Here is a 12041-nt window from a genome sequence, read left to right on the forward strand (position 1 = left end):
AACCAAATTAATGAGTTATCACAGCATGCTTCAGCTACATTCTTCACAAACTCCAAAATTAAAAGATAAACATGACCTATTTTAGCAACCACATCTATTATCTTTAAGTTCAAAACAGTGAAGAATCAAATGCTATAAATGGCAACTACACAAATGTAAGTCTTAAAAGCAAAAATAACAAATAACAGAAATTCACATTTGAAAAGATAAGACCAGTGAAGTAAGCAGCATATAATATAGGTAATCAAACAAAACTTGACATCTTTTAAATATATTGGAGATATTTCATTCCTAAACAAAAGCCTTAGAAAGATTGAAATTTGTATCTCAAGAGTAGTGTCTATGAACACCATATAGAAGAAAATAAGTATTGGAACAGAGTAAGAGAAGATGAAATTGATTAGAAAACTAAGAAATGAGTATCACTGGTTTGAATTGAATATACTCAAAGACAAAGACAGTCTTTGAATTAAATAAATCATATTTTACCAAAAACAAGAAAAAAAAGGTCACATCAATCATTTGATATTGTTGTGTTTGCTGATCAATCATAGTAGGTTAACCCAATATCTTATAGGTAAACCTAAAAAACTTCAGCACCACAACTTGGTCACCAAGTAATCACCTCGTCAACCCAATATATTATATGGAAATGGAACATGCATGGTTAGCTGCATAGAATTATGTTCAGAAATTAGTATGCAGCAAAATATTTAGATGCACTTTTGAGTCATTATTCGGTTGGGAACAAAAATTACAGAACATATATATACACCAGAATAAAATAAACATTTGACTCCTAGGTTGAAGCTGCAGTTATTAGCAAAGATTTGATCTAAATGGCACAGATATACACACAATTATTTCATATATTTGAATTGCCAAACACCTGTTTTTTCTTATATTTTAAGGTAAAAAGGGAATTCCATTAACTTGATCAAAAAAATAAACAAATACATGTATATGTATATCTATATATATATATATATATATATATAATTGAGTAAAATATATATGTATGTCAACGATCCTTTTGATATTGTTTATTGTTTTACTTGCTGAGCAATCATAACGATATGATTCATGCAACTTGGGCCCCAAGTAATCAAATCACCTGGTCAAACCAATTTTAAATGCAATGAAACATGTAACATGGAGGGTCATTGGTTATAAATTTCATATTTCAGTTTGGTGCCACATACAGTGCATTGCCATACCCATACACAAAGGCAGATGGAAAAGGAAAGCTTGGAGCTTGGCATATGGGACTTGCCAGAGGGATGCATTGCCCACATTTTTTCTCTTGTCTCTCCTCGCGATGCCTGCAAATGTTCTGCAGTCTCCTCCAAGTTCCGGTTAGCTGCAGATTCGGACGCGGTGTGGGAGATGTTTCTGCCATCACATTGGGAAGATATCATTTCCAGGTCGGTTTCTCCAGTGGAGTTCTCATCCTTGAAAGCTCTCTACTTTCATCTATCTCACTCCCCAATCCTCCTCGACCACGGCAAAAAGGTACTAGTTTCATCCAACATTTTAACCGTTAGACTTGGAAGTGTTATAATTGACAACCCTGTAGCCTACAAAAAAGCTAATTTCTATATCTAATTATAAATTTCTCTAGAATCCTCGGAAACTTTTATATGCTTAAGAACCATTGCTCTTCTTCCATAGTACACAAATTTGAGCATTCTTTGCAAAATTGAATACCACTTTACACTAAGCCCATTGAAGTTGACAGAGCATAAAAACACTTCATTCATTAACCTCCCCTGTAAATCAATAATTTTTTTAGCCTCCAAAACTTCTTTTTTTATCTGTTCCATTTTGGATCACTGAAGAAACTACGGCATATAATGAAAGCAGCCTGTTAAATATAAATTTCTATATGATTAACTTATAATCCCTGTCCAATATTTACACAGACTTTTGCATTAGATAAAGAAAGTGGCAAAATATCCTATATGCTCGGACCTGATGACTTGTCAATTGATTGGTCTTGTGTTCCTGATGTGTGGGATGGGAAATTTCCAATTCCATATGCATACTTTTATGGCAATGATAAAAGACTCAGCTCCAGGTCTCTCTCCCCTTCTCTAATTAATTACTCTAACCGTCCATTAGATATTATACGACGGCCTTGGAAATTGGTCTAGACTTAAAATAGTTTAGTTTAATCCAGTCCAGTCGTGTATATCAAACAGGAGCTAATGATAGTATTCTTAGTTGGAGTTTAAGCCAATGTACGTACAAATTATATGCAGATTTTGGGAGGTTGAGCATATCAATGATATAGTTTACCTTAAAATCCATGGAAGAATACAAATGAAGTTGTTATCCCCCAACACAACATATGCAGCTTACCTTGTTTATTGGCCAAGAGTCAACCCATTTCACGAACCAGAAATGTACGTGTCAGTCAGATTTGTCAGTGAAAGAGTTGAAAATGAGGTTGAAGAAGTTGCTTACTTGCAACCTGATATGTTTATGCCTGAAGGTGCACGCCGTGGCCTTGAGAGAAGTGATGAGTGGATGGAGGTGGAGATGGGGGAGTTCTTTACCAGCCAAGATGATATCGAGGTGGAGATGCGCTTGCGTGAACCAAGTGTATTTCATATTGGAATCGCTTCTGGGCTTGATCTTCAGGGCATTGAGATTCGACCAAAGGAATGACATAATTGTGGAAAGAATTTTATTCTGAATTGGATTGGTGTCCTGCAAAATTTGTCTCTATGACAGTTTCAGATTGAAAAGTCTAACTATTGTGATGATAAAATGTACTTTCTTTTGAAATTATTTACATTATGAACAATCTGATCCAAAGACAGAAAGACTAAGCATATCTGCAATCATTGAAAGCAATGTTTATTTGAATTTTATAAGTTTGATGAGATTTGATTTCTTGCTTCTTGTTCCTTTTTATTCTTCATCTTTTAATTCGGATTAAACTCATGTCAGTGAATGGTCAAACACCTGCTTTTTTCTTGTACTTTAACGTAATAATGGAATTCAATTTCATCATTGTAAGTTGATCAAATAATAACGACTAAATACGACATATACTATATACATGTAAGTATATATATATTTTTATTTTTTTGTAGAAAATTTAAATATGCAATATAATATTCTCTTGTTTACAACCAATAATATAGCTACTTTGAAAGAAAATGCAGGGTTTCGGTTTGGTAGTCCTAACAATAATTGAATAATAGGTACAAAGTTAATGACCTAAGCCTGTCAATTGAGTTTAATATTTGAAGAAATTATATATTCATAAAAACAGATCAAAACAAAACAAAACCATAATACAAGCCCTGCTGCTGAGCAATCATTATCATATTATTCATGTAAACTAAAATATTTCAGCACCACAACTTGTGCACCGAGTAATCACATGGTCAATCCAATTTTTATATGCAGTGGAACTTGGTGAGCCACTGCCAATAATTGTTTATATATATATATATATATATATATATTATATAAACATTTAAGCTTGGTGCCAAACACAGTGCATTGCCAATTTCCCATACACAGAGAGATGGAAAAGGAAAGCTTGGAGCTGGGCATCTGGGACTTGCCAGAGGGATGCATTGCCGGCATATTTTCTCTTCTCTCTCCTCGCAATGCCTGCAGATGCTTAGCAGCCTCCTCCAGGTTCCGGTCAGTTGCAGACTCTGATGCTGTGTGAGAGATTTCTGCCATGCCAGTGGGAGGACATCATGTCCAGGTCGATTTCTTTGGTGGAGTTCTCATCCTTGAAAGCTCTTTATTTTCTTCTATCTCATTCCCCAATCCTCCTTGACCATGGTGGAAAGGTACCATTTTCATTCCAATACTCCCTTAGTTATTGTCATGTTACCAGTTCAATTTCTATTATAGAGTAAAAGGACAACTTTAACAGAATCATGTTTGGTTAGTGTTTGAATGGAACTTAATTTGAGGGGTACTGAATCTTTTTTGAATTTCATTTCTCTGGGTACCTAGCCCACTTAAAACAATTTAACTTTTTTGTACAAATTCAGCTATTCACCAAGAATGGAAACTCATTCATGTAGGAAAAAAACTCTATATCTAATTACTGATTTCGGCACTTGCTAGCGTCTTTGAAAGCTTTGATATGCTTAAGCACCATTTCTCTGCTAGAAATCGACTTTAAGCTCATTTAAGCTCATTGAAGTTGAAAGTGCAGAAACCTTTGTCTCACACTTTTAACAAGGTTATAATCACTGAAAGCAGAAACCCTGCTTTCAATAAGCTCACTATAAAATACTTCTAGCACATGTCCATTTTGTCCATTTTTATATTACTGCAGAAACTTTCACATATAGTGGGAGCAGAAATACAAGTCTTTATTTGATATTTATAAGTTATAGTTCACCTTTTTTGAGCAGGGTTTTGCATTGGATAAAGAAGGTGGCAAAATATGCTATATGCTTGGACCTGAAGACTAGATCATACAGTGGCATTGTGTTCCTCATGTGCGGGATGGAAAGATCCAATCCCATATTCATATCTCCATGACCACAAATCTCTCAAATCCAGGTTTATATTTCTCTCTAATTAGCTCTAATGTTTAACATTTTGTGTTTGAATGGTGAGAAACTGTAAGTATTACTTATGCAGATTCTCGGAGGTTGATCATATCAATAATGTAGCCTGGCTTGAAATCCATGGAAGGACACAAACGAAGACGCTGTCCCCAAACACAACTTATGCAGCTTCCCTTGTGCCTAGACAAGAAGCGTTTGAGTACCCGCTAATGAGAGTGTCGGTGAGAATTGTTGGGGAAGTAGTTGAAAATGAGGTTGAAGAAGTAGCAAATGATGCATATTTGGTACCTGATATGTTTACAGCAACAGAAGGTGTATACCTGATGAGTGGATGGAGGTCTGAGATGGGGAGTTTTTTACTGGCCAAGATGATGTTGAGGTTGAGATGAGCTTATGGGGAACAAGAAAAGATATCATTTTCAACCCTTCTGGGCTTGATCTTCAGGGCATTGAGATTCGACCGAAGAAACGACTAAATGAGTTAAAGGAAAAAGGGGAAAAATTATCCTGCGAACTCTTCTCTATGACAGTTCAGATTTGGAATTCTTTTCAAATAATGTTTGTATTTCTTTCACAATAAAGGAATATTATTTATTAGAAAGATGAACATCTTGATTCAAAGACAGAACTAATAAACTGACTGCCACAGGAATAAGCGCACAATTTATGAAAAAGTTTGCACAAGATCGCAAGCCTGATGGAAAAATAACTGCCACACGCAGGATGCAAATTATGTCTAAGCTTCCTCTGACAGTTTAATGAACAAACAGGATTCTGTCTGTCATTAACGAATTAATGTCCGCAACTAAAGACATAGAGAGTTTGTAAGCTTAATCTCAACTTTTTAACATATAAGAGACTTTAGTCACTCATTTTTTTTAACTTGGATAAAACTTCTTGGAAAGTTTTTAACATTGTTTGGAAGTTGAAGAAATTTTCAAAGAAATTAGCTAATTGATTTTATTGAGAACTTAAAGAGATTTAGATGGTTGATTTATTCATTAAAAATGGCACATTGAGAGGATTTCATATTGGTGTGCAGGCTTAAGGAGGTAAAAATCCAAGGAAAGATACAAGTGAAGTTGCTGTCCGTCATCACAACTTATGCAGCTTACCATGTCTATCTGCCTAGATTTATGATTCCTGCATGCCAATGAAAATGTCTGTCAAATTTGACGAAGTTAAAAATGATGCTCATTTACTAATTAATGCACTTATAATTACACCAGCGGATGGATACCATGGATGGAATAGAGACATCACGTTTATGGATTGAGATGGAGGAGTTCTGTACAGGCCAAAATGATGTTGAGGTGGTGATGAGTTTATGGAAAACAAGAGCATATACTGTTTTTAGGTTCCTGGGCTTGTTTTTTAGGACGTTGGGCTTCAATTAAAGAAAGGACTAAAGAAGCTCCTAGCTCTCATTGGAAAGCAATGCTCATTACCATTTATTATATTTCTATTTCATGAGTTACGATGAAATATTTTTTATTCTTATTATCTATTCAATCTCCATGTTCTATATTGGGATAAACCTCATTGCAGTGATATATACTTTTTCTAGTGTTTTAGAATATGAAATAAAAGTTTAAATGAACTTTGAGACTTATTATTCAATAGGGAACCAAAATACTGAAGGAATTCTAGAAGAAAGTAAAAACTATAAAATGGCTTGCTGCAAGATGGCAAGAAGGATTTTTTCTTCGAGATGTATCAAAGGTTGTAGTTTCAACTGAGATTTGCTATGAACAATTAGAGGAGATTTCCTAAAATGGAGCAATTTGGGATACAAAAGGATTTGCTAATTGAAAATGGAGGTCAAACAAGTTTGGGTGAGCAAGCAGGAAAAAGATAAGCAGAAAAATGATCATGAAGGTTGATGGGTGTTCCAAGGAAAGAAGAATCGGAGTGGTGAAAAACTCCAATTCCCATATTGAAGTGTGAGATTGGAAAGAAAATTTTCAATTGCTAAAAAGTAGGTTTTCATTGTCTGCGGATAACTGGGGAAAAACAAGGAAACAAGAAAGATGCAAAATTGGATGCTGAATTATATGTGTTTTCAAGACTATCCAAATCCAAATGGCATAGGGTATTCATTGCGAGGAACCTCAAAACCATATATTATACATGTAACCATGCAATTTCAAATTCATGGTATAAATCATTAGCAGCTTCATTTGTTATTTTTGTTGGTTATTTTTTTATTTTATTTTTTTACTTTCTCCTATTTAGATTGGACCAAATTCTTAATTTTGACAAAAATAAAAATATGAATTAGTCAATTTTCTTCTATGAAAAACAAAAATCATTTTGATTGAACAAAACTTTGATTTTCAAGAAGCAAACTACAGAAACATATGAGTGAGAGAGAGAGAGAGGTTAAGCTTGAAACAAGGAAGAGTGTTAATCGCTGCAGTAAAACTAAATATAGTAACCAAAACTTAAATACCGTTGAACCCGTCAACCTAATTTTTTCATTCCTTTCTTTCCCTTCATCCAATCAGTGATCTTCCATTGCCACTGTTTTCCATAAACTTTCAAATTTTCTCCTCTCATCTTTTTTTTCCCTTCTACTTTTTTCTGTCATACCAAACAAGATGCAAAATTTCTTCTCCCCACAAAGAAGGTGGAATGAAAACTCCATGATCAAACCATGCATGCACGTATTGTAGAGAAAGAAAACACAAGAGATAAAGACATCAAATCTATACATGGCAACTTCACCAACAAAGAAAACCTTAACATCCCAAACATCATCTGCAAACCGTCCTCCTCAGCAGAACTTAAAATTTGCTCGCCGGACATCCAGTGGCCGCATCGTTAGTCTTTCCCGAGATGACGACCTCGACATGTCCGGCGAGTTCTCTGGCCAAAATGACTACATCAATTACACCGTCATGATGCCACCGACACCTGATAACCAGCCTGGAGGTACCGGGTCGTCGTCGGACTCGAAGACAGATGTAACGGGGCCATATGGCATGTCGAGGTTCCGGTCCGAGTCACAAGACATGGATAGGAAGCCAAATGGTGAAGGAGTTGGTCATGGAGGAGCAAAAATGGATAGAAGAATATCAGTGATGAAATCATCAAACAACAAATCAATGTTGTTGAGGAGCCAAACTGCAGATTTTGATCACAACCGTTGGTTGTTCGAGACTAAAGGGAAATATGGCATTGGAAATGCATTTTGGTCACAGGATGAGGATAGCTATGGAGATGGTGGAATGAGCATGCAAGATTTCATGGACAAGCCATGGAAACCGCTCACAAGGAAGCTTTCAGTTCCTGGAGGTGTTCTTAGCCCTTACAGGTGCATTTATACATACAATTTTATATGCTTACAATAATTCAACTACAAAACATGTAACTTTGTTCCATAAACCAAGTCTGGTGGAAAATCTTAGTTCAGTTTGCAACTGGTACTTAAATTAATTCTTTTAGATGCTAATATTTTTTAAGATTTTTTTTTTTTTTCCTTGTTATGTTTTGAATAGGGTATTGGTGGTTTTCCGATTGATAGTATTGGCTTTTTTCCTAGCTTGGCGAGTACGAAATCCAAATGAAGATGCATACTGGCTATGGGGGATGTCCACTGTTTGTGAAATTTGGTTTGCTTTCTCTTGGATTCTAGACGTGCTCCCTAAGCTCAATCCTATCAATCGTTCCACTGACCTTGCCGCCCTCCATGAGAAGTTCGACCGGCCTTCAGCATCCAATCCCAATGGCCGGTCAGACCTTCCCGGTGTTGATGTCTTTGTCTCAACTGCTGATCCTGAAAAGGAACCACCTCTTGTCACTGCAAACACTATCCTCTCCATCCTTGCAGTTGATTACCCCGTCGAGAAGCTTTCATGCTACATTTCGGATGACGGTGGTGCAATTCTAACCTTTGAGGCCATGGCTGAGGCTGTTAATTTTGCACAGGTACTTAAATCTTATTCAACTCACATGTCACCTTAATGGGACATACATGTATCATCATTTCATCTTTTATGTATACACACACTTGCAATATGAAATTTGGGTGTTTTAACCTATGACACGACTACTATTTTGACAATATGTACAGGTTTGGGTACCCTTCTGTAGAAAGCACAGCATACAACCTAGGAACCCAGATAGTTATTTCAATTCCAAAATTGATCCTACGAAGAACAAGAAACGGCCTGATTTCGTTAAGGATCGTCGTTGGATCAAGAGAGAGTATGATGAGTTTAAGGTGAGGATCAATGGTCTACCAGAAGCAATACGTAAAAGGAGTGAATCATATAACTCAAAGGAGGAGGGTAAGGAGAAGAAGCTTGCCAAAGACCAAAACGTTGGTGTGCTATCCCAAGAGCCAACCAAGGTCACCAAGGCAACTTGGATGGCTGATGGGACTCATTGGCCTGGAACTTGGCTCAACACCACCGCTGATCATGCCAAGGGAGACCATGCTGGAATCTTGCAGGTGACTATCCAAATTGGTTAGCTTTCGAACAGTGTCAAATAGATATCCAAATAAAAAACTGTCGCATCATTCATGAAAATTCACAAGCTGTAAACTAGTCTTATTTATTTTTTTGAGCAGAATTTACTCCTAAAAAGTATGAAGGAAAATAGATCACATCAGGTTTTAAATTCTATCAGCACTAAGTGGGTAAAAACCTTCTATCTTTAATTCTTTAAACCTTTCCTTACAGGTAATGACCAAGGTTCCAGAAATGGACCCTGTAATGGGTCATGCAGATGAAAAGCAGTTGGACTTCACAGGGGTGGATATTCGGCTGCCAATGTTTGCATATGTATCTAGGGAAAAAAGACCTGGTTATGACCATAACAAGAAGGCAGGTGCCATGAACGCCATGGTCCGAGCTTCAGCAATTCTCTCAAATGGACCATTCATACTCAATCTTGATTGTGACCATTATATCTATAACTCTCTTGCTATAAGGGAAGGAATGTGCTTCATGATGGACAGAGGTGGTGACAGGATATGCTACATTCAATTCCCACAAAGATTTGAAGGGATTGATCCGTCTGATCGCTATGCAAATCATAACACTGTCTTCTTCGATGGTAAATTACTTCAATGTTCTGACTTTGAGATACTCTTTTCCAACTTCATATACGTTTTTTTTTTAATTTTTTATTTATTTATTTATTTTTTTTTATGTCTCATTTTCTATCTCACCAAACACACAAATAATTACAGGAAATATGAGAGCGCTGGATGGTCTCCAAGGACCAGTGTATGTTGGAACAGGATGCATGTTCCGGCGGTATGCACTCTATGGGTTCAACCCACCGAGGGCACGCGAATATTTAGGAGTGTTTGGACAGACCAAAAGAACGGCTACAAATCCTAATCGGTCACGGTCCCCGTCTGATCAGGAAGATGATGCAGAGTCACAACCTTTAACGGCTGATCACCCTGACTTGTCCCTCCCAAAGAAATTTGGAAACTCAACTTTGTTCACCGAGTCCATAGCTATAGCAGAGTATCAAGGACGGCCACTCGCCGATCACAGTTCTGTGAAGAACGGCCGTCCACCGGGCGCTCTGCTCTTGCCTCGTCCTCCACTGGATGCTCCCACTGTTGCTGAGGCTGTTGCCGTCATCTCCTGCTGGTAATTCTTTGCTAGCTTCTTCTTCTTTTTCTTGAGTTGCAAAAGTTTACTTGGATTATAATATAAAGGGATAACTATATCCCTCCCATCTTAACTATGTTAGTTTTGGTACTTTGCTCGTATACTACCAAATCTCCTACATTGCCCCCGAACTATTAATTTCCTATAAGTTGAGCCATTCATGCATTTTTGACACATGAATTTGATGAAATTTCATTGAAGATACACAGCTCACTTAACTCTGTTTCTAAACTGCGTTTTCCATTTTATTTTGTTTTTTGGACAATAATCAGGATTAGTTTTGCCAAATTTATAATAGGAAGTCTGCATGAATGGACTTTTGTAATTTGGAGGGCAAAAGAGCAAAAACCAACATAGTCAAAGGGGAGTAAACTGTATTTATCCCTAATCAATAATTAAAAAACCAAAAGTTCAATTTAACCCAAATATCAGGACCCTTAGAAACGGTATGTAGTCAATAGTACCATTAGAACTAACATAGAGGATTTTTATGTGAAGAACAGGTACGAAGACAAGACAGAATGGGGAGACAGAATAGGATGGATATACGGATCAGTGACGGAAGACGTGGTTACAGGATACAGAATGCACAACAGAGGATGGAGATCAGTCTACTGCATCACAAAGCCAGACGCCTTCCGAGGAACAGCTCCAATCAACCTCACAGATCGTCTCCACCAGGTTCTTCGATGGGCAACAGGCTCTGTAGAAATCTTCTTCTCAAGAAACAATGCATTGCTCGCAACTCGCCGTCTCAAATTCCTCCAGCGAGTTGCCTACCTCAACGTCGGAATCTACCCCTTCACTTCCATCTTCCTAGTTGTCTACTGTTTCCTCCCTGCGTTCTCACTCTTCTCAGGCCAATTCATTGTCCAAGGTCTCAACATTGAATTCCTCTCCTACCTCCTCACCATTACACTATGCTTAACACTCCTTTCCCTCCTTGAAGTCAAATGGTCAGGAATAGGATTGGAAGAATGGTGGAGAAACGAACAGTTCTGGGTGATTGGTGGCACAAGTGCTCATCTGGCAGCAGTCATACAAGGTTTGCTCAAAGTGGTTGCTGGGATAGAAATCTCTTTCACTTTGACATCCAAATCGGCCGGTGAAGATGATGATGATATTTATGCAGACCTTTACATGGTGAAATGGACGAGCTTGTTCATAATGCCATTGACCATCATAACGGTGAATATGGTGGCAATTGTGATTGGAATGTCGAGGACAGTTTACAGTGTGATACCACAGTGGAGCAAACTTCTTGGTGGGTTGTTCTTCAGCTTGTGGGTTTTGACTCATATGTATCCTTTTGCTAAAGGATTGATGGGGAGGAGAGGAAGAGTTCCTACAATAGTTTATGTATGGGCTGGTTTGGTTTCCATTACTGTTTCTTTGATTTGGATTTCCGTTAATCCTCCTGATGATACTTCTCGAGCTGGTGGTGGCAACGTTGATATATAGGAAATATGGGAGGGAAACAAATATAGAAAAAGGAAAATATACTTTAGGTTTTTCTTTTTTTTTTCTTTTTTTTTTTTTTTTTTAAATCTTCTAATTTTGATTTTTTGGTTATGAAAAGAATGTACAAAAGAAACTGGGTTTTGTTACCCTAGCAAACATATAAATGGTTTTATTCTTTTTTAGACTGTAAATTTTCCAAATATAAAGTACTTATTTCCCTGCATTATTATTTTTTTTTTCATTTTTTTTTCTTTAGCCTAAAAGTTAAATAAAATTGAATTAGTTATAGTAAAATGTTTGAAATCTTTTTTATCATCAGGGTTGCTTGAACAGGAGTGTGGACATGATCACATATGTTGATATCATATCTATACAATAAATAATATTTGAT

At 36.8% G+C, this 12041-nt stretch overlaps 2 protein-coding genes across 2 annotated transcripts; both read left to right on the top strand.

Moving 5' to 3' along the window:
- The first annotated feature begins 1233 nt into the window (after positions 1 to 1233).
- Positions 1234 to 2670, top strand: LOC112492220 (putative F-box protein PP2-B12). Its single transcript, XM_025075320.1, has 3 exons — positions 1234 to 1512; positions 1923 to 2077; positions 2262 to 2670. The coding sequence occupies exons 1-3, from the start codon at positions 1234 to 1236 to the stop codon at positions 2668 to 2670; spliced, it is 843 nt and encodes a 280-aa protein (XP_024931088.1).
- Positions 2671 to 7101: 4431 nt separating this feature from the next.
- LOC107422580 (cellulose synthase-like protein D1) lies at positions 7102 to 11941 on the top strand. Its single transcript, XM_016032044.4, has 6 exons — positions 7102 to 7869; positions 8054 to 8483; positions 8629 to 9009; positions 9242 to 9617; positions 9754 to 10168; positions 10693 to 11941. The coding sequence occupies exons 1-6, from the start codon at positions 7268 to 7270 to the stop codon at positions 11648 to 11650; spliced, it is 3162 nt and encodes a 1053-aa protein (XP_015887530.3). The 5' UTR covers positions 7102 to 7267; the 3' UTR covers positions 11651 to 11941.
- Positions 11942 to 12041: the final 100 nt, after the last annotated feature.

Source organism: Ziziphus jujuba, chromosome 3 (genome assembly GCF_031755915.1).
Source record: "Ziziphus jujuba cultivar Dongzao chromosome 3, ASM3175591v1".
NCBI lineage: Eukaryota > Viridiplantae > Streptophyta > Magnoliopsida > Rosales > Rhamnaceae > Ziziphus > Ziziphus jujuba.

Coding starts and splice junctions, on each gene's coding strand:
- LOC112492220 (XM_025075320.1), top strand. CDS start 1,234: ATGGAAAAGGAAAGCTTGGAGCTTGGCATATGGGACTTGCCAGAGGGA. Junction 1,513..1,922: donor TCCTCGACCACGGCAAAAAG/GTACTAGTTTCA, acceptor ATATTTACACAG/ACTTTTGCATTAGATAAAGA. Junction 2,078..2,261: donor GATAAAAGACTCAGCTCCAG/GTCTCTCTCCCC, acceptor AATTATATGCAG/ATTTTGGGAGGTTGAGCATA.
- LOC107422580 (XM_016032044.4), top strand. CDS start 7,268: ATGGCAACTTCACCAACAAAGAAAACCTTAACATCCCAAACATCATCT. Junction 9,010..9,241: donor ACCATGCTGGAATCTTGCAG/GTGACTATCCAA, acceptor CTTTCCTTACAG/GTAATGACCAAGGTTCCAGA. Junction 10,169..10,692: donor GTTGCCGTCATCTCCTGCTG/GTAATTCTTTGC, acceptor TGTGAAGAACAG/GTACGAAGACAAGACAGAAT.